The sequence below is a fragment of the Siphateles boraxobius genome, unplaced genomic scaffold (assembly GCF_051911475.1).
Source record: "Siphateles boraxobius isolate OS27281-9 unplaced genomic scaffold, OSU_SipBor_1 6, whole genome shotgun sequence".
NCBI lineage: Eukaryota > Metazoa > Chordata > Actinopteri > Cypriniformes > Leuciscidae > Siphateles > Siphateles boraxobius.
The window spans coordinates 22158421-22180314 of record NW_027509186.1 but is presented as its reverse complement, the minus strand read 5'-3'; the positions used below and the strand labels follow the sequence as shown (position 1 = coordinate 22180314).

The 21894-nt window shown below is 36.6% G+C and overlaps 2 protein-coding genes across 3 annotated transcripts; both read right to left on the bottom strand.

Annotated features, from left to right (window-relative positions):
• Positions 1–484: 484 nt before the first annotated feature.
• LOC143716075 (uncharacterized) lies at positions 485–4540 on the bottom strand. The gene is made up of 5 exons (XM_077208218.1): positions 4228–4540; positions 3365–3700; positions 3071–3223; positions 2912–2940; positions 485–890 (listed from the first exon to the last, which is right to left on the bottom strand). Exons 1-5 carry the CDS (start codon positions 4286–4288, stop codon positions 789–791), a joined length of 681 nt encoding a protein of 226 aa, XP_077064333.1. The 5' UTR covers positions 4289–4540; the 3' UTR covers positions 485–788.
• A 6000-nt stretch (positions 4541–10540) lies between these two features.
• Positions 10541–19166, bottom strand: tsku (tsukushi small leucine rich proteoglycan homolog (Xenopus laevis)). Of its 2 annotated transcripts, none has more exons than XM_077208214.1 (2): positions 18898–19166; positions 10541–12489 (listed from the first exon to the last, which is right to left on the bottom strand). In XM_077208214.1, the coding sequence occupies exons 1-2, from the start codon at positions 18898–18900 to the stop codon at positions 11440–11442; spliced, it is 1053 nt and encodes a 350-aa protein (XP_077064329.1). In that variant the 5' UTR covers positions 18901–19166; the 3' UTR covers positions 10541–11439. The 2 variants fall into 2 exon arrangements, with proteins under 2 accessions (XP_077064329.1, XP_077064330.1); XM_077208215.1 differs by lacking the exon at positions 18898–19166 and adding an exon at positions 15424–15585.
• Between the last annotated feature and the right edge of the window lie 2728 nt (positions 19167–21894).

The window sequence follows — 21894 nt, the reverse complement described above, 5'->3', positions numbered from 1 at the left end:
AACATGGTTTGTGGACTTGTGGATGTACAAAAATTAATTTCCATTTTTGTAAATGCACCGTTATTCACCCATGGCTGGCAGAATAATGTTTTGAAGGAATTATTTTTAGTTTTTTAGTTTGTTTTGGAAATTGTGTTATTTATTTACAAATGTGTGTCTCTCCTCATGAATCAGTTGTTAGTTTTCAGCGGTACTTATTGGTGAGGGCATTAGACTGCAGAGAGCGAGTTAAATATTCTTGCACAATAGTAAAAACGTTCACATAAAATGTGATGGCATATATGTTTGTACTGCCATAATTTATTGCTTTTAAAAGTTGTTGATGTTACGTAAAAAAAAATGCAGAGTCAAAAACAATTTAAAAGATGATGTATATGTATATTTGGTTATGGCATGTGCCATTAAGAATTTATTATAAAATAAAAATGTATTTTGTGTCAAATAGCGGTCTGTTGTCTAAATCATTCGAAAAATGTGTCCAATGTCATTTGCTCAAATATGTCTCCTTTTATTTCATATACAATCACCCAATCCATATACACAAAGCATATCTTACAGGCATCTCTGGAAGATCAACGGCATCAGATATGGCATTACAGCTATATTAAATCAAGTGTAACATTGCTAGCATTCACATTTCAAAGGATCACAAGTTTGATATATTCTCGATCTTGTTGTGTCTAACATTGCAACTGTACAGTCCCTATGTTTACAGTCATGTTTGTTCTGGTATTCAAAAATACCCGCAGCCACATGCGAGATAGAAATGTAAGATGAAGTCTTTCTGTTCAGGAGAAATGCACAGAGGAGTAAACAGTTGGCTCAGGTACTTGTTTTGGACAATCATTCTGCCGCCTTGAATTTTTCAATGCAATATCTGCATACACCAACTGCATAAATAATGACAAAAAATGTATCATATTCAAAGGTCATGAATGGAGAAATCTAATTTCCCTTGATCTTTTGACATATAAGAGGTCATTGTACTATGAAATATCCTTTAAGTTTCAGAACTGAAAACTTCCAGTCCAAAACCAGCTTTTATTGAAATCAAGCTCCGAAAACGACTCGTTTCGGATTTTGTCACATTATAATGGGACGAAAGACCGCATCTACAGAAGAAGATCAACGCCTACTTCTACATCATTGCCTCTTAAGCCCCGCCCACCAATTTGCACATGTCATGTAGTAGTATATACGAGACAGACCCAAAGACAGGATTACTCCAACATCAAAACCATAGAGACGTCTCTGGGGATTACAAGACGTCTTTGGATTACCAACCTTGTGATCTTTACATTAAAGTGATAGTTTAACCAAAAATGAAAATTAGCCCATGATTTATTCACCCTGAAGCCATCCTTGTCAGGATTTGGGTTGAGGAAAGTAGTGAGGACTCAAATGCAGGATAGTGATGAGTCGTTCATAAACGATCCGTTCATTGCGTCTGTCACGTGACAATGAACGATAGACTCGGAAGGTAAAGTAATTCTTTATGTTCCCTGTAAATTATTTTTGACGGCATTATAATGATTTCTTAATTCAGAATATGCTAAATTTTGCATAGGTGGATGCAACCACCTAACCAGGTAACAAGATGGGAGGGGCTAGACAATCCTAGGACAGCACATGGCACAAGGAAACACATGACAAGCCATGTGCTCACACCACACATGACAAAAACACAAGCACATGGCCAGTAAAGCAAATCACAAGCCATGTGCTCACACAAAATGAGACATGAACAAGCAGCCAATGAAAACACTCATAAGCCACGTGTTCACACAAAACATGACAACATGAAAGCACGCAGCCAGTGAAAAACACAAGCTGCATGCAACAGTAAAAGACAAAACATGACATGAAAGCACATGAAACAAGTCACAGACAAGACAAAACAGGAGTGTCAGGGCAATAACAAGCAGAAAAAACAAGAAATAGACTAGAGACAGAAGTGACAGAACCCTGACAATCCTAAGTGTATATTACATTCTTCTTTTAGATGAATACAATAGTTATTTTAGTCGATTAAGTTTTAAATATGGATATTTTTCTTACACGAATGCATCGCTTCACTTCAGAAGGCCTTTATTAACCCCTGCAGAGCCGCGTCGAGCACTTTTATCATGAATAGATGCGCTTTGATGGACTTCCAAAGACTGACACCCATTCACTCCCATTATTTTTTAATATAACTCCGATTGTATTCGCCTGAAAGAAGAATGTATACACCTAGGATGGCTTCAGGGTGAGTAAATCATGGGTTAATTTTCATTTTTGGGTGAACTATCCCTTTAAGAAAGCGTGGATTAACTTTATTTTTAACATAGTTCCATTCAAATTGCGTCAGTAAGACTATTCAATTGTTCACTTAATTTTACTGAGGATTCATTTTTAAACAAGACACAGTTGCAGGCTTTTCAGAGAGACTGAAAATAAAAGATTATGCAGTGCCAACCACATTGGATCCGACAGTAATGTCGCAAAACACAGGTGTGTGTTCCATTGTTTTTACCATGTGTCACTATTGCTTTGTCTGAGTATTTATACTGTAGCGCCGCAGTCAAACTGAATAGTTGTGATATGCTATTCTATCCTTTTTATTTTATTTAAAACACGACACTACACTTTATTTGCCACAACCAAGACTTATAAACATATGTAATAAGCAGGAATGTTTCACATTGTTGGAAAATGTTTCAACTATGTAATAAAATCTTTTTCAACATCGGAAGTTTTCGAGATGTAATGGCAGGGACGTTGAAAATTATTTTAATAAAAATGTTGTTGTTTTTTTAATGTAGAAATCTTGATAGCATTGGACCTCAGAGAACATTATTAAATACAATAAAACATTCTGTCCATGACTGCTTTATACAAAACAGAAAGCACAAGAAACTGAGGTACTTACTTCCTGTTTTGGTTTCACTCTAGCTGCAACTATCAGAAAAAAAAGTAATTTAAACACAAGGCAGATAAACACACACACACACACGCACACACATAGATAGATATATAGATAGAGATAGATAGATGAGTTGATATGACACAATAGAGAGTTGGCTCTTACAGGAAGTGTAGGAGGGAGGCGGGACAGGGGGTGGTGGTGGATGATCCCGGGTCAGACACCAAACTAATCCCAGAACAAGAGGAAAGCACATCGAGGCACTAAGGCACAGCAGAACTCTATGAGAGAGGTTTCTTCCCGATGAGTCTACTGATGCTGTAAAGAAATAAAGACAATAAATGGATTTGATTTCGCTAAAGGTTGATGATCCCATTCATACTTTCTCATTTTATTTTTTAGCAATATCCCGTGTGCAAATTTAAAAACAATAGCATGTCCAGAATAGACATAGCCTACCTGCAGTCACATTAACATATGTCACATGCCCATTGCTATTTGTTTCCGAAGTCCAGGTTATTATGCACTTGTATGGTCCAGCATCTGACTGGTTGATGTTGTGAATGTGGACTAATAGATGTGTGCTATTGGCTGTTGAGCTGTAATTAGACAAATCGATTCGTTCGGAGGGAGTGAGGCGAGTAAATCCTGTGCTCTGCATTTCCTGGAAAGCCCATCCTCCAGTCCAGCCAAGGAAACCACAGTGTAGCACTTCACAGCTCAACTCGAGACTGCTACCCTCAGAAACAAACTTGGAAGCACGACTTCCTCGAACAAATAAGCACAGTTCACATGCTGAAATCAGAGTAGAATTTTTAGTTACACAAAAGCAATTTTTGTAGGCTACTGTGTTCCGATTGTAGGCAACTATTAAAGGGATAGTTTAAAAAAATGAAAATTCTGTCATCATAAACTGACCCTTGTGTTGTTTTAGACCTGTCTGAATTTCTTTGTTCTGTTAAACCCAAAGGAAGATATTTTGAAGAATGTTTGTAACCAAATAGTGGTGAGCACCATTGACTTTCATAGTATTTTTTCCCTCCATATTATGGACTCCAAGGGTGCCCCACCACTGTTTAGTTACCCATAGTATTCAAAATATCTTTTGTATTCAACAGAGCAAAGAAACTCACACAGGTCTAAAACAACACGAGGGTGAGTAGCCTTGATTTCTGGGTGCAAAAACTTTAAAAGTAAAGTTTGAGAACTGTAACTGTTTACACTAGCCTACTAAAACATTATTTTTATTAAGAAAAAAAGTTTTAAGCAACCTACTTTTGAAAATACCGCAATTTTAACTATGAATTTGAGAAGTAGCTTACCTTTTAACATACACAAAAATGCCAGAAACGTCAAGGAACACCTGTAAGCGCTTTTCATCATTTACAATTTTTCCATAGGCTACTCTCTGACGACTGTCCTCGCAGCCACAAAGCAGATTCGGACGCGCTTTTACAGTTATCAGCCGATTCTTCTGTCACGTCTCCGCAGTATAGGCTACAACAACAAATGTTACTTTTAGTTCTACTTAACTCTTTCTAGCTCCGTAAACACCCACTGTCTTTATTCACTGCAGGGAAATGTGGGCTACTCCCTCAGTTTAATTACGCCTGCAGCTTCAGCCAATTTCAGTGTGCACTTCAGGAAGGAAAAGGCAAGTTTGCCACACGCCAGAGGGAAACAAGGATCATATCCTTCCTGTTGGAGCAAGGGAATCTCAATCACTGTTGACATCCCATTATAACTGTACAGAAACTACGAGACGAATGATGGAATCTAGATAGACTAACATTGCTCCTTTGTGAATCCTTCCTTGCAATATGTGTGTCTGTCCAGCTGTGGTAAGGTACATTTCTCACTGTGCAGGAAACTAAACTACAGATAAGGAAGGGTTTCCTTTACTTTTAAAATGCAGTTGATGTTTTCTTTGTGTTGTTGTTGCTGTTTAGAGTTTCTTCCCATACTGCAAATAATAATAATAATTTACTTAGGATTTTGTTATTTTCTAGTAAAAAATATCCAAACATCTTTAAGATAAGATATCTTTATGTGAGAAGAAAAACTGTATAAGATACAAAGAGTGAATAGAGAATAGTATTGACCCTTCGCTAAGCCAAGCCCGAAAACCGCCACTGGACAATCGTGTTTCTTACACCACTTGGAAATTATTATACATTGTTAGATTTATACTTAAACATAAAAACGTGCCAATGTTTTCTGATACCTTACTGGAAAAAAATAGGCCTATAGGCTACATACAGTACACACATAGCCTACATGCTGCCGGATACTGTATACTGAAATTCCTTGAAGAAGAATAGTTTGTTCTATTTTTTGCAGCCACATGGTGGTGCTCAAAGCTAAATAGTTTCAAAGCAGTCAGCTGGGAAATCTGGATATTGCAGAGGCATAAAAAGGCATGTGAGGGCAATTACACAGCTGCTAGTGGAGATAAAAGCCGAGCTTATTCACAACCTGCTATGTTTCTTTAAAATGAACGACGTTAACATATACACTAGATTACACTTGATAAATTTGCTTGATATTTAAAAATGGTCAAATTCATATGATAAAGCCTTGAAAGTTAAAAAAGTTTTTTTAAGTAGAAGAACTTCATTGCAATATGGAAAGATTCTTCATATATATATATATATATATATATATATATATATATATATATATATATATTATTATTATTATTATTATTGAGGTCCTCTGCATAGCCATAGCCTTGTCTTTTTCTAGGCTATACGTTTGAATGACAAAATAAAGGTAATACCCAGTTTATTTGTAGTGCACTGACAACATAGTTTTATATACTGTAATTAGTTTAATAATTAGGTTAATAAAAATATACAAAATATATTTTTTAAGATAAATAATATGGACTTACAAAATTTGGAGTTGCAAATGATAGCTCCTCACTAATTTGAAAGTGACTTATGGCATCATACAGGGCTGGACTGGGACTAAAAATCGGCCCGGGCATTTTGGCCCAGACTGGCCCACTACATATAATCATAAACACAACCGATCTTTTCACACCCCTGAATATGTACACTAACTCCTAAAACCACTAATGCCATGTAGCCTAATGAGTGAGTAGGAATGAGTAAGAGTTAATAGATGAAATACCTACTAATTGTAAAATACAATCGAACTACCCCACAATGATGAATCCTAAAACAAGCTATAAGCTGCATTGGCATAGCAATACCAGTGTTTGACAAATAATTTTTGGTAAATCTGTGGTGGGTGGACCTCTGTCCCTTTAGGGGGGTTCGGGGGAGCCCCCCATAAGAAAAATGTGTGCTTTTTATGTTAAATTCATCAATCTGTTGCACTTTGAGAGTTAAAAATTAAGAGCTCCAACCCATAATCGGTGTGCAAATTGAACAAAGAAAAACTCAAAGCTGTGATATAGTGTCTGTCTGCATTACACTAGTGCATAATAATAGTTATAATATTAATTCCATGGCAGTAATAGCCATATTGTAAAACAAATGCACTGAAAAATAAAAGGAACTTTCATATTTAGTTTTGTACTAATTTCCATGCTTGAAAGAGATAAACACATGATCTTTTATTTTGGCGGAAAACGTGGTTTACAAACGCGTCTCATTACAATTCTAGTAAAATGCGTAATCATCAACTATGCCGATGTGTAAATAATGCGTAACTGGGTGATGGGTTCCTACACTCATAGCCTACCTAAGTGTTCTGAAAGTTGCCTAGTTCTGCTACACAGTTCTCTACACTCACTCATTCTCTCCTGATCCTCCTCAATATCCTCATCAGACACTTGAAGGGCCTGTTTCTTTTTTTTCACGCTATTTCTCTGCACATTCCTTGCGTTTCTTCTCCATCTCTGACTTTTTTGACAGATACACACTGACACTGCACGCGCGCTCAGAGTCCAAAGGGGGAGGAGTTTAAAGATGTGATTGGACCAGCCCAGTGCCAATCAAGAAAAGAACCAATGGGCCGCTGATCTACGTGTTTCATGGGCCGGTCTGTTAAAAAAAAAAACTGATTTTTTTTGTCAAATGCATTACACCGGCACAAAGATCCCAGCGCGCCAATTAAGCAAAACTAAACGAATGGGCCGCCGATGTACGGGTATTATGGGCCGTTTAGACAAAAAAAATGTTTTTATATATATATTTTTAAAGAATGATCTGTATCGGCCCAAAAAGCACGTCGGGCCCGGGCAAATGCCCGGTATGCCCGATGGCCAGTCCAGCCCTGGCATCATATGACATGATACTCATCTACAGGTTTAACAACATGAGGGTTAGACAATAATGTGAGAATTAACTTTTTTGGGGTGAAATGATCCCTTTAAACAACAAGTGCAGCATTTCAGCAAAGAGAAAGCTCCCTTAGAAGGTTCCTTTGAGCTGTGCGATTGTTTCGCTGTAGCGAGTAACTTGAGTCAGCGAACCTTAATGTCTACCAGATGTGTAGGACGTCAGTGTGGGCTTACAATCGCAGGATATGTCTGTTTTTCTTGGAACGCCCGCAGTACAACACCAACCCAAAGTTACACAATGTCTAACAAAATCATTTAATCGTTTAGCTGATTCATATGCTCGTATGTGCTGCAGAAGATCTTTTGTAAACTTTGTTGCCATCCCTTTTTACAGATCTGAAAGTGAACCTGATCTCCAATCCTCATTGTTATCAATCAAAACTGGAAACCTGGACTGACCACTCAGGAATGGGCAGGAATAAGCATGAGCTGGCCAACCCACGTGCTTTAAAGCAGATAAGTAAAAGCAAACACTCACAGGTCTATGCTCAGGGGCAAACAACAGTGTACAATTGACTAAACCGACAACAAAGCACTAATTTCTTCCATATTTTCGATGTATACAGTCCCTTGCAGGAAAAAGGAGTTAGCTAATGCTTAGAGCCATGTACAAATCATTTTTGTTCACACATGAAAAGACAGATTAGTGTCCTGTGAATGGTACAGTCCAAAGAAAGAAAGATTTCTTGGCAAAACAGTTTGCTCCAAGATCAGATTACGTCCTCAACCTTCATTGAATGTACTGTACAACAAGGCTCTTTTTTCCCCTAGCTTGAGGCTCTCTGAGATTTCTTGAACCCACATTGCAGAAGTATGCAAAAAAAAAAAAAATACAAGTATAAGATGGTATTGCGCTAATGCATTACATGGAATGCAAACATCATTATGTGTTCAGCACCTCTGTAAGTGACTTTAGCTATGGCCTGTTCTGACACAAAACACTAACCCAGTTGAGCGTGACGTGTGGACAGAGCCTGATGTGTCTATTCTGGTGCACAATAAAGCTTTTCTTTTGCACGCACTGTTACAGCAAGAAAGGCTCTATTGTGCTGGTTTTCTGATACTGTAGGACTTATGCTGGGTCTTTAACATTAGGCAGAAAGAGAATGAAGATGAATGTACTGCTTGTGATCTCATCAACAGCTTGAGAATGAAACTTAGAAAATATGAGCAACTTGTACATTGCTGTTTTTAAGGTTGTGCAATCTAGAGAGGGAAGTTATTTGCTTGTGTTTTTTTTCAATGCATGTCGAACTAGATAGCCATGTTACCATCCTGTCTGTTTATTCAAGGAAGCACATGAGAACTTTTAATTTGTTTGTAATGTGCGCTCAACACAATCTCATGGGAAACTATTTCGTGAAGTGGTAATTTCGTATGAATTTGTACAATGTGAATCATGCGAAAATGTACAATTTATAGAAAAAATGAAGCTTCTCCCCGAACCCCACCCCTAAATAACAGATTGTACGAATTCACACAAATTAGCCACCAATTCACCAAAATGTAAAACAGATACGAATTGCAATGAGATTTCATCATGTGGGATGTTTTATGAGCATGTATAGTGCAGTTTTTCTGTGCAAGACTTTGTAATTTAAAACTACAGCTATGAAAAAGATTTCATATATTTTTTCTCATGCTGTTTTATGAATCCGAATTGGAAATCAATATCTGCATGCTGTCTGAAGCAAGCATTGGCATGGCACTTTGTAAGAATGCTTCTCCAATGAAAAATTCATGAGATTTCCATGGGCGAAATGTGACCATGGCTGCATTATTTTTCCAGGCTTCATTCCATTTATTGTTTGTGTTCTGGTTTCAGACATTGAAGCCTTTTAATCTGACTTAAATTTGATTGTTTGTTCCATATCGATTCTCTTGTGCTTTGAGTTTGTGTCAGATGTTTGGCAGTGGGCCATTGTCTTTTCTCTGGCAATTCAGCCTTGAATTAACTGGACATTGGGAATCTGGGGTCGAGAGGCTTTAACAGACTTGTGGATTTTGCATGGTTGGTGTTTACAAGTTGATTTAAAAAAAAAAAAAAGAACTCTCCATGCACCAGGGCTTTTTATGTCAACATTTGTCTTTTGCAAGTGGACTGTGGCTTTTGATTATGCCATCAAATGATACACCTAAGCCCCATTTAATTTCCGTTCTTATCTAAAATCTTTACAAGCCGGATAGTACACGGAGGTAGGAGGAGAAACAAAATTCAGAGTAGTCCATAAACCATTTAACTCTGTACACTGCTTACATCATCATATCTAGTACAACCTCTCACATAGTAAGGCAAGTTGAGGCTCATGAAAGACAAGGAAGCAGCGTTTTGACATTTACATTGTTCTGTAAAAGAATGGTAAAGGTTAATGCTCATTTATTTTAATTTGTTGGGTAGATCACAACAGTGAAGTTGGCCTGCCAGTGTCAACAAATGAAAAATCAACTACTACTACAATTTATAAATAAAAAAGAAGCAGCAACATTGAATGTCTCTAGATAAACATTGAATATTATGTTAAGTTAATAGAATGTTAATAAAAAAATGTGTGCTGTAGAGAATGGCAAAGAGAACTAAAGCTATTATTTTACTGTATAGTGCTAGTATTTTCTTCAGGAAATGCAACTCTAATTTGCATTTAAAGGTCTTTTAAATGATTCATCCTCATAAAATGGTGTTCTTGTGTTCTCAAAAGAAAAATCTCAGAAACATTTCGAGAATGTCATGATAACATTGACGGTTTGCTCTTGACTGTTGTTCCTCATTGGCCCACATTTATTTACATTACTTATTTATCCTGAGCATGGCAGAAAGTGCAAAGTGATGAAGTGAAAGTTTAGCCGTTAAGTAAACCTTTTTTTCCATTAAGCTTTTGTGTAGAAAAGAAGAGGGGGATGTGTCTCTGGCATTAGTCTCCTAGAATTTCAAAGAGCTGGATCTTGGCAACAATTCAGAGTAGCTAAGGGGATATATGAAGACTCGGTCTGTGAGGCCTACAAACCTAAAGCATGACAGGCTAGAGTCATATGGTCCAATTCAGCAATCAAGTCTTCGGTCCACCTAAAACTGCTGTCCATGGTTAGTCTGAGTGAATGGTTAATGCTTAATTATTGTATGTAAAGAAAAATTGTGGGATATAACACTGGGTGTTTCTTAGAAACAAATCATTGCTGTCTGAGTGCGTCAGCCTGAAGAGAACCACATTAGTGAGGCCTGCATTATGACTAATGCACTACGTGACTCAGAAAGAGCCCTGGCTTAACTTTGGAAGTTTTAATACTGTTTGGGGAAGTGAGCATTAAATCACAAGATATTAGATATCTAAAGTTGATTATCTTTTATTAGGAGTATAGTTTTGAACAAACATAAAACATACCTCAACTCACATGATGAGCCATCTTAAAACATCAAAAGTGCAAAATTTCAGAGCAACATCATGTAAACGTCTGACACCTCAAGTGATAAAGAGGATTCATTAACGTTACATTTCCCTCAAACGTCAGACTGAGTGATGTGTAGAAAATGTTGTAGTTTGTAAATCATGTTTTAGGTTCAGAATTAGGAAAACATTTCACTGCTAAAGTAATAAATTACATTAAAATGCCAAATTTAAATTCTTAAATTCCACATACTGTATTTTATTCTTTAAGCTTCTATCAAAAAAGAAATGCCCCACTTTAAAACAAGTAAAAACATCTAAATGAACCAAATTTGCCTCCCCTTAGTGTTTAAGGTCCACTGTAAATCATTCTAATACACCTTCTGAGAATATTTGTATGCATTAGTGTAAACTGTATGCTTCTATGGTCATTTAAAGTGTATCATATGGGGGGACATCTCCAGAATACTGTGAAATGAATGACACTGTAAGGCACCATAACTTCTAAATTGAGCTATACACTGTTGTTTGAATACACAACTTGACACTTTAAGACTTTTTGTGTTAAAAAACAAAATAAACATCACATTAGAGCTGACATCACACTTCAAATCTCAGGTGACATTAAGTAGAAGAACAGAAATGTGATAAATAAAGTGCAAAGGACATTATTATGTACTGTCTCTGTGTTAAAATATGATGAACACCTGTAAAATAGCGGACCTTAGTTGGCATAGTATGTGCAAATATGATGCAATCTTGAATTAGAAAATATAAAAGATCTTAAGAGATACTAATAAGGCATAGAGATGAGAAAACAAGTCTTTCCTGGCACTTCAGGCTCATAAGATCATTCCTGCATTGTCACAGGTAAGTATATCATTGGGTTTTGCCTGTCCAATCTGTCTGTGAAACTGTCCTTGCTTGTGTGTCTTCCAGCAATGCACGTTTGACCCTAGAGTTATACTCTTTATGCTTGGCATCTGGGTAAAGACGGTCCTTGATAATGGGGTGACAGCAGTATTGGACAAATGGAGCTCTTGTAAAGAGACGAGTCCGCTAAATACATCTGGGCTCAACGTCTTGAGCCGGCTGTTGTTTGACAAGTCTAAGACCTGCAGGTTCCTCAAACCCCTGAAAGCACCTGGTTGAATCAAGGTCAGGTCAGACAGGCCGCTGAGAGACAGGTGAACCAGTTCTGTCATCGAATCAAAGGCCCCTGCGTCAATGCTGGAGATGAGGTTCCCGTCCAGGTTGAGATACTGAAGTGGGATTCCGTTAAGCGTCGGGACCCTCTTCAATCTGTTCCCTGCGAGCATAAGACTCTTGATGTACAGCGGATGGCCAGGCGTCCTCCTGGTAATGGAGGTCAGAAGGTTTCGCGACAGATCCACCATGATTGGTATATCCTGTGCCCTGGTGGTGAAGAGATCAAGGCTGAACTCTTTGAATTGGTTTTCACTCAGGTCCAGCTCAACGAGAGGGAGTCCAGTGAAGCAGCCATCGCCAAGACCCTCAAGGGCGTTGTTGCTCAAGTCCAACGTCTCCAGATAACGAAGTTTAGAGAACGCTTTGGGACTGACATGTGCTATGACATTGCTGCTTAGGTCCAGACTGACCAAGGTGGTGTAACCCGGTCCGGAGAGCATCGAATCGCTGATGGATGTGATGGAGTTTAAGGACAGGTCGAGATGGGAGGTGTCCAGAGGGATGGGGACAGGAGCGTTCCCGGGGCCGATTCCGCTGCAGTCCACTTTGGTCAGGCTGAAACTGTCGAAGAGGCCGAAGCTCTCCACCTCACAACGGCACTGCGGATGGCAGTTCTTCACTGCTCCCATGACAGCAAGGACAAGCACAGAGGAGAAGAGACACAGCAATGTGGCCATGGTGAGCTATAAACCAAAAAACACACATTAACAGGTTTAATTTTATAGCCATGAACGTCGCAAAACAGAACCAATCAAATCACATTAACTTCAAGCATCACCAAAAATCATTCTCAAGAAAATCGACTGAATGTAAAAAAGGGTTATCATCAAAACTGAACTAGAATCCACTTCACAGGGGCCCTTTGAGAGGTTTGAGTCAATCAGAATCATTCTGTAAACCGACGTAGCCAATCATTTACTGCTGTACGTACATGCTTGTCACTAGGTCTGTGTTTATTCATCCTTTCCATGAAAAACATAAATATTCAAGCTTCTTCTCTTCTAGTACAACTTGATGAGCCCTAATTTTTCTGCATCTTCTCAAAGGATTTGACCTAATTCTTATGATCAAAAAGCCTATTAAATTGGACTTTTTCAATTACAGTGACAATTTGTCATGATTAACAGTTTGCAAGGCTTTTCTCATGGAGAATTCAAGAGCTGTTAGCACATCATTTAGTTAAAGAATATAAATGAAACTCAAAGACTTTGATGCTTTAATATATGCAAACCCAGTATTATTAGCAATGATTATTGTATATCGCATATCTATATTACCAGGTTTACTTGTGAAATAAATTTAAAAAATGGAAAGAACTCTAAATGTATGTCTAAATATCTAATGATAATTTACCGTCCTAATGTAATTCAGTTTGAAAGTAAAATAAGAATATAAAAATATTAATGTTTATGAAAGTAGTCTCTCATACTCACAGAAAAAATGGCAATTTGTTAAATATTATTACAATTTAAAATAACTGTTTTCTATTTTAATATATTTTAAAATGTAATTTATTCCTGTGATGCAAAGCTGAATTTTCAATATCATTACTCCATTCTTCAGTCACATTATCCTTCAGAAATCATTCTGATATGCTGATTTATTAATCAAGAAACATTGTTTATCATCATAAATGTTGAAAACGGTCTTAATATTTAAAGGTGCTGTATGTAACTTTTTCACTGCACTAAAGCATAAAAATACCATAATATGTTTGCATATATTGAGGAAACATGCTATGTCACATACTCGTTTCTCTGAAAAACACTTCTACAGCCAGTTATTTTACTTTGAAATGCGTTTCCAGGCTGGAATGTTTGTTTTTGTTTTGGTCTGTGCAGGGTTTCAAGCACTTTCAAGGTCCATTTTAAAGCCTTTTCCAGCACCTTACACCACTGTAAATTACATACATACCAATACATAGGCAAAATTATTATTTAGTGTTTTTATCACATTAAAAGAGATAATGCTATTTAGGAGAAATTGTGTTCCGAAATAGCGGAAGGATCAGATATTTAAGCAAATCACAAGTTTTATTTTTCAAAATGTATCACTGTCTAAGTAGATAATGCCTATGAATTATACTTTTCATTATATTAATGTCCAAATATTGCTTCCAAGATAATGTGATTTTCAGGCTGTAAAACTGAAGAAATTTCAAGGGCTGAAAATATGAAGACGGGATTTGAACAGAAATATTTTACAGGCCTTGGTTTTGGGACACATTCTTGATATAGACAAGGTTTGAACAAAATCTGAGATAGTGCAACAACAACCTGTAATTCAATTTTCACCCAGAAGACTGTGACAGTGCACAGGCACCTGCCTGATAAATAACCTATATTAATTATTATTAATTTTTTTTAAGTATTGAATTGCCAAGACATATACATTTATCTACTTGAATAGAGCAGTCTTGCACAAAGCCATCCTCAACCTTACAGTAGGCTATTTGTATGACACTCAATCTGGCATAATTTCTGTTTAGTAATCAACGATTGTTGTTATGCATGGGCTAACGTTTGCAGGTTTTAATTTGCGGGTAGTTAACGTTACAGTTACTGTGCTGTAACTTTGGCTATGTTCACTGCATATTCCACAAATGAATGTGCCATAACGGACATCCAATACTAACATTACATTAATTTATCACACCAAGTAATTTCAGTCACTAAATGGCCCTTTCAGACAGGACGCGGAATGCGCTGCACTATGAAAGCCATTTATTTCAATGGCTTACGTCGCGCGAAGACGTTTTGTTGCTGAGTCAACCAAAGCGCAGCATAGCATTGGTGAGCTAGAGCGCATGCCGCGGTCAAAAATTAAAAAGTTAAACTTTTGCCGCTGCGCTCTGTGGCGATTACCCGGGCAGACAATAAAAACGGGGCATCCAAACAAGCGCGGAAATCAAAATGGAAAACTCCGCCTACTTTTGCTCTGGCCAGCGTAGCGCAAATCGCTTTGTTTGTGAAGGGCTACATTTCATTTCTCCATTTAATAAACAAACTATTTAGTCAGATAGGTATTTGTTGTGAGAGAAATACAGTTACAATTTCAAGCATTTTATCCAAAATTTAAGCACTTTTCAAACCTTGAAAACACAACATCAAAATTCAAGCATTTTCAAGGATTTCAAGCACGCCCGTACGAACCCTGTCTGTGATACTGCACGTTGCCAGTCTGTGTGCTCAAACTGGCAACCCGTGTGAGCACCGTCCAGTCTGAGGAACAGGTGGCGGGAGAAAAACGACCATCTCCGATATTTTTAATTGGATTGCAGTACCCAGTATATTAGTTCCACCACCAATTGTCATTCTAACAGATTATTTATTTAAAATATATTTATTTTGTAAAATCATAAATTTCTTTATGGTCACTTTTGATCAATTTAATGTATCCTTGCTGAATTAAAATTATTATAAACTCCAGTTAGATATATATATATATATATATATATATATATATATATATATATATATATATATATATATATATATATATATTGCTTTCATATTGAATAATTTGAATTACACATGTAAATACTTTTGACTTATTAAAGAAAGTGCAAAATAAGAGTACACCATCATTCTAAACATAAATATCTGAATCTTGCTTACGTGTTTTCATGAAGTATGCAGAAGACTCTCAAACAGAAGGTCTATGTGTCTAATAGATGGAGATGTTCTCTATGACTGCAGCTAAAATCTATAAACGCTCTCCCACGCTCTACTTATGACTTGTGTTGCCTGACCACCCTACCATGTGCTCTTAGTTTAACTATTAGACATGAACTTAAACCCTGTTTCAACACTCTACAAAATTACAGCTGAATCTGGGCAAGGGTTAACCTGATTACAAAACAGTTCGAAAGAGACTTGAGAATGAAGCAGCAAAAATGACTGAACATTAATTAGTCTGTAAGATTGTGTGTACTCCTATAGATAACGATTAACAGAACCAGCATGCTAGGTAAACAATTACCTCTCATGTAATTTATTGCATAATAGGTACAATGAAAACACCAAGTTACAGAGTGCAGTGCACACTTACAACTATTTAGTGAGTTATAACTATGTTTTTTAATCTTTTTACTATAACAAAAGCAGAAGTTCTATGAGAAAGTGGTACCAAAAAAGGAAAAACACCGTCTTCGTGACTATGTAACACTGTAAAGTGCTGCTTATACTTGATGAATCTGCTTAAAGGGTTGGTTCACCCTAAAATGAAAATTAAGTAATAATTTACTAACCTAGCGCTGTATGCAGTTCTTTCTTTTTCTAGCCACAAAAGGAGAATTTAAAAACAAATGTCCACTCATGCTCATCCATATAATGGCAGTGAATAGAGACCAGCATCAAGCTTTAAAAAAAAAAAAAAAAAAAAAAGTATCACAGAATGGTCCCATGTGAAAAGTGCCATATATTCCAAGTGTTCTGGTGGTATACAAAAGGGTTTCAGCCTACAAACATTTTGGTCACATGTGACCTCTTCTCATTGGTCAACTTGGCATTGAGAAAGCTCACGAGACCAAAACGCTATGCCATTAGTTTTATTTAATAATTTTTTTTCTTGATCAAGTGTGGTTGCTATTTACTGCTATTATATGGGTGAGTGTGACATTTTTAAAAAGATTTCTCCTTTTGTGGTCCAAAAAAGAACGATTGGCAATGATGGTAAAATTTTCATTTGATGGTGATCTATCCCTTTAAATGGGAGTATTTGTTTGGGATATAGACACCGACTTGTAACCTCAGCCATTTTCTTTCCCTTTCGCTCTGGTCAAGATGTGTTCCTCTTCAAGTAAACATTTTCCTAAAAAATCATGTCCGTTCTACTCTCTTCTTAGGAGTTAGGACATGAGGTGAAAGCACTGAAAACCATTTTCAGCCCATTTATTTATTAATTTTTGTATTTGGTAATGATAACATATATGTAACACTAACTTTAGAACATTCAAAATGAATGTAACTTGGAGGCATGGCATTCTTCTGTCAGTAGACATCTGCCTGTGCTCCAGGGGTTATGAACTCTCCAGGTGTGGTACACTCTTAAGTCCCTGCTTTGAATGCCTGAAGTCTAAGTGGAATGTATTTTAAGAGCAATCACTGTCAGTGGTAAACAGCTACACATTTAAACCATTTATCTTTCTCCCCTTTTAGTGAGACTGTAAGGCTCAGCCATCGAGTCTGCATGAAAACGGTCTAGTATCAAAAGGCAGATCCTTTTAAAGTGCTCCTATTATGCTATTTTAAAGGCTCATAGTTTCGATTTGAAGGTCTCCAACAAGTTTACAAGCGTCAAATGTCCAAAAACATTTGAGGATTCATTCTCTCTAAATCCCGCCTTTCCGCGAGCTTACTCTGGTCTGATCTGCCAGACGGCCTAGTCTGTTGTGATTGGTCTACCCCGCTTGAAGCGTGTCTAAACAAAAACGCCCATTCCCATGAATGAACTTCCACTCCGGAGGCTTCCTAAAGCTCAGATTGTTTACACTGTAAAGACAGTAACAATGGCGTCGATTTTAGCAATCAATCCGAGCACGTTTGAGGGCAGGTCAAAGTAGACGTTGTTCTCGGGCAGCCAATGAAAACCATAGGCAGGCATTATGCAAATGTGTTACCTTGTTACATATGCAGGACACGAAAGTGAGACTGGAATTTCTGACGACTCGTTTAGGCGGTTCAGAGTCTTTCTTTTGGGAGACAATAACTTTATTTGTCGTGCACTTCCGACTTTACAACTTTGCAGACCGTTTACATTCACAGACAGCTATATGAAAAGGTATGCGTAATAGATACATGAAAGGAAATATTCGGGAAATCATAATGGGGCACTTTAAACGTAATTTATCTTTCCTGGAGTTTACATAGCCAAAAGAAAACTACAGTACAAAAGAACTAAAGTTGGTTCTTAACCAATTTAATTAGCAGACAGCAGACATCCTAATCCAATAAAGCTGAAAGAATGCAGTACTTTAAGGGCGGGGGACAGATTTAATGGGAGCTTAGTGTCTCAAACAGCTCAGTAATACAACTTTTGTATGCCAGGTAGGCTACTTTTTGTGATGCCAACAGCAGCACGTAACCTTTGAATTAGAGACATGCATCAAAGTGTTCAACATTTTTAAGGTTGTTGACTACAGTACAGTTAAAAATGCGGGTTGCCACCCATATCCTAGAAAGCTCATGCACACTGTACAGCATTATCTCAATTTTATGCAATATACTGTAGCACCGTAATCCCTAGAACAAAGACAATTTAGAACAATATCTAAGTAGAAAATGTGGATTTCTTGTAGCATTTTTAATGGGTTGCAATAATGAACAGGTAAAGTTGGACTGCTGTTTTATTCAGGTCTACTGACAAATGGCACCATTTGGTGAGTCTCTAAAGAGTAGTACTTTATCATGCTAATGCCACTTCCTTTAACAGGAAACGCCATAATTACTCAGTTGTTTGTAGCCATTCATTCAAATGAGAAACAGAACAATTTAAGCTCAATTGCAAATAAACTTGCAAACATCTCGCCATCATCATCATTTATTAATCGTGAATATCATGTTTTATTGTTGTAGTTTAATGAATTTTTAGTTACTTTGTATACAAAGTATGAAACAATATTTATTTTTAAAAATATTCCGTTCGAACAATATTGGTTAATTTCTAATAAAACACACCCTTCTGTTAATTTAACGGATTTGGGTTTGATTCAAAGTCTTGTGTCTGCCTACCTTGACAGCATTTTGGATAAGGCTACTAACGTTATGCTGTCTAGGAAGCCAGCTCACTAAGTTTTGAGACGCAGCCAAAATCTCTGCTTTGACGGGTTGGACTCACATCTGTGCTCAGTTAAAAATACAAACTTTCCAACAGCTTGACAATGCTTAACAAAACTGTGCTTGTCACGATACCAGAATGCAAAAATATAGGTTATCTAGGCTTTTTCATTGTCCATATCTTTACTCTTCATCACGCGAACTATCGGAGATTAAGGAATCCGCGTACATTTCAATTTTGTTATGTAAAAAAGACAATATAAACACGCTTGTCAGACACAGGAGAAAACTTTTTTTCATTTTCGTAAAACTTACCATGTGCCGCGAGACTCGTCTGTCGGAGAGCTTTTACTTTTCCAGGCCAACATCGGAAAATACTTTAGTTTTAGTCATTGTCATCCAGAGCTTTTTGTAGTGTGGCAACTGAACACGTCTGCGGTATTGTCTGGGTTGTGTCTTTGTCGATCTTTCTGCTATATAGTACAGACTCGCCGCAGAAGATGAAGCAATAAAAAGCCACCGCAAGCAGAGTCTCGTCTAGAGTTTCACTCACTGATGATGATAATCCGCGCCCACGAACGTCTGAACGCGGCGAGCTTCAACAACGCCCTCTATCGGCGAGCATATACTACTACAACCACACATCATTTAAATACTGTAGACCTCACACTAGAGGGTGAAATCTTTTCTGATTCCGGATACTTCTGAATGGTTTTTTTTATTATTCTTAAATTAAAACAAACAAATAATGACGTTTACTCCGTCACTGTACTGAAGTCAAAGCAAATAATATCTAATATTTATATAATTTATATTTGCTTAATTATTTGCTTTGACTTCAGTACAAAGCAAATATACATAATATATAATATTTGCTTTATATCAAGGGAAATACATGCCTAAGGACAAGAGTGTTTACATGTATATCCCTGACAAACTCCTATAAGGAAAAACTCCTATATGCACATTGGGATTTTATTTTTCACTGTTTAAAATGAGGGTTGCCAACAACAATCATGATTAATCTTGTATTTTCCCATCAGTAATAATATTCAATTCAAAAATTTTACAAAAATGTAACAACTTTGACAGCCCTTTCACATTTTTTTATGTTTTCAAAATGTGAAGTATAAAATAAAACACAATTCAGTTCAGTCTAATTTATTATTGATACATTCATATTAACATATAACCTCATGATACCTCATTAATTCTACAGTGTAATGTTGAAGGTTACTATTATACAATTTGAGATTAAATTACACACATAAAGGTTCTTTATCAGTATTTATGGATGGATCCTTTAACATCTGTTGAACCTTTCCATTGCACAAAAAGTTCACTAAAAAAGAAAAGAAAAAAAAGGTATTTTAGGAACCGTTTACTGTGGTTCTTTGAAAATCCAAAAATGGTTCTTCTATGGCATTGATGTGAAAACTGTACTGAATTTAAGGAATAAAAAAGCTTAAAAGATGCATGTACATTTGTTTGTATTAATATTATTACTTGTTCATGACTTTCCAGTGGATTTAGATCACAGAGAAAACTATTTACTTGTAGAGTAACTTTACTCTGCAGGGTTTCTAAACAGATTGATGAAGAATAAGTGAAATAAAGAAACTAGAGGACAACAGTGATAATCCATGATCTGTAGTATAGTTTTATATTTTTTAAAACATGAATTTTAAATCAACTTGTAATCTACAAGGTTTTTCTCCACTAGATGGCAGTACAATAAAACAAAAACACTTGTATTTGAGACTCCATTTCAATGAGAGTAAAACAGTTATATATAAAATTCAGCTCATGAATTATAAAATATTATAAATTGTAACACAAATATTAGAAAGTATAGTATGTGAAGTAGATCTTCAACAGTGGTTAATCAATTAGGGCTAACCCTATTCAAATCTATATCAATACAAACCGTAAATGTTTTTAAACCTTTTAAAGACACTTAGGTTTGTTTCCTTTACTGAGTGCTGCAGATTGCTGTATTATTACCTGTAAGTGCTTTGGGCTGTGGTTGCTGAGTTTGCATCATCTGTTTCTGGTTGTAGGGCAGAGGTGTCAAGAAGGTGTAACTTTTAAGAAGCTCAGAGGCTTATTGGATATGGGTCAGCACATCTCTCTCGCCCTCCTCCCTCCCTCTCTCTCTCACTCTCACTGCACAAATCACCAGAAAATCTCTACAGTAACCTGAAGGCAAACGTACACAGGCCAACATCCATGCCCAGGTGCATTAAGCTCCTCAAGCAAATCAGAAATGCCAAAGTCACATGATCAGTCAGAAAGTCAAGACTTATGCAAGCTTTTCACAGCAAATGTTTCTCCAATGTGAAACAGTGATGTAAGACTGACCACACAGTAAAACAGCATTCGTCCTGTAAACGTTTGTCCTTACCTGTGCTCGTATATCTCTGTAAACCATAAACATTATGCTAATATTCTAAATGAGCTCAGAGAGACCTCAGATGTGTTCTCAAAACACAAGTTTTAACTGACGCAGGCAAATGTAAGAGAACTCTAGGGATCGTCCAAGGGAGCGCCCTTCGTTAACTTTAATTACCCAATACACCTTGTGCAAATTCAATTGAAGTGGGCCTATCACAACTACACCAAACAAATGCCTAATTACACTGCATAAACGCTCATACGCCACGGGGTTTCCATGGAGAGAGGTGAAAATGGGCTGCTGAGACCTTGCTCAGCCTTAAATATGAACTTTAAATATGAAAGATGAGAGCTCAAAAACTAAAATAAAATGCAAAAAAAATGTAGAGATTGTAATTCTTGAAAAAATAAATAGCAGTTTGGCATAAAGTTTAATTTTTGTTTCTTAGCAAAAATTAGCAATGAAGGTTGTAATTGTTTAATAATAATAATTACTGTTTAATTAATTGTTTAAAAATAATTGTTTTATAAAATGAATATTTGTGGCTTTTGTCTGCCAAATCAAGCCATTGTAAACCCAAAAAACATGAATAAAAAAAAATCAGACCCTCAACAAAACTCTGTCGTGTGTGTGTGTGTGTGTGTGTGTGTGTGTGTGTGTGTGTGTGTGTGTGTGTGTGTGTGTGTGTGTGTGTGTGTGTGTGTGTGTGTGTGTGTGTGTGCATCTTACCTGTATAATGATCTGATCTATATATGCCATGGTATTCATAAATAATGATAATAACAGTGATGGTGTTCATAAATAATACAAGGCATGTATTTTGTGTGCAAATTGTAAATGATATTACAATAAATGATATAATAAATGATATTACATATTTAATTGTTTTGAACAATACAATTCTTATTACTTTTTTT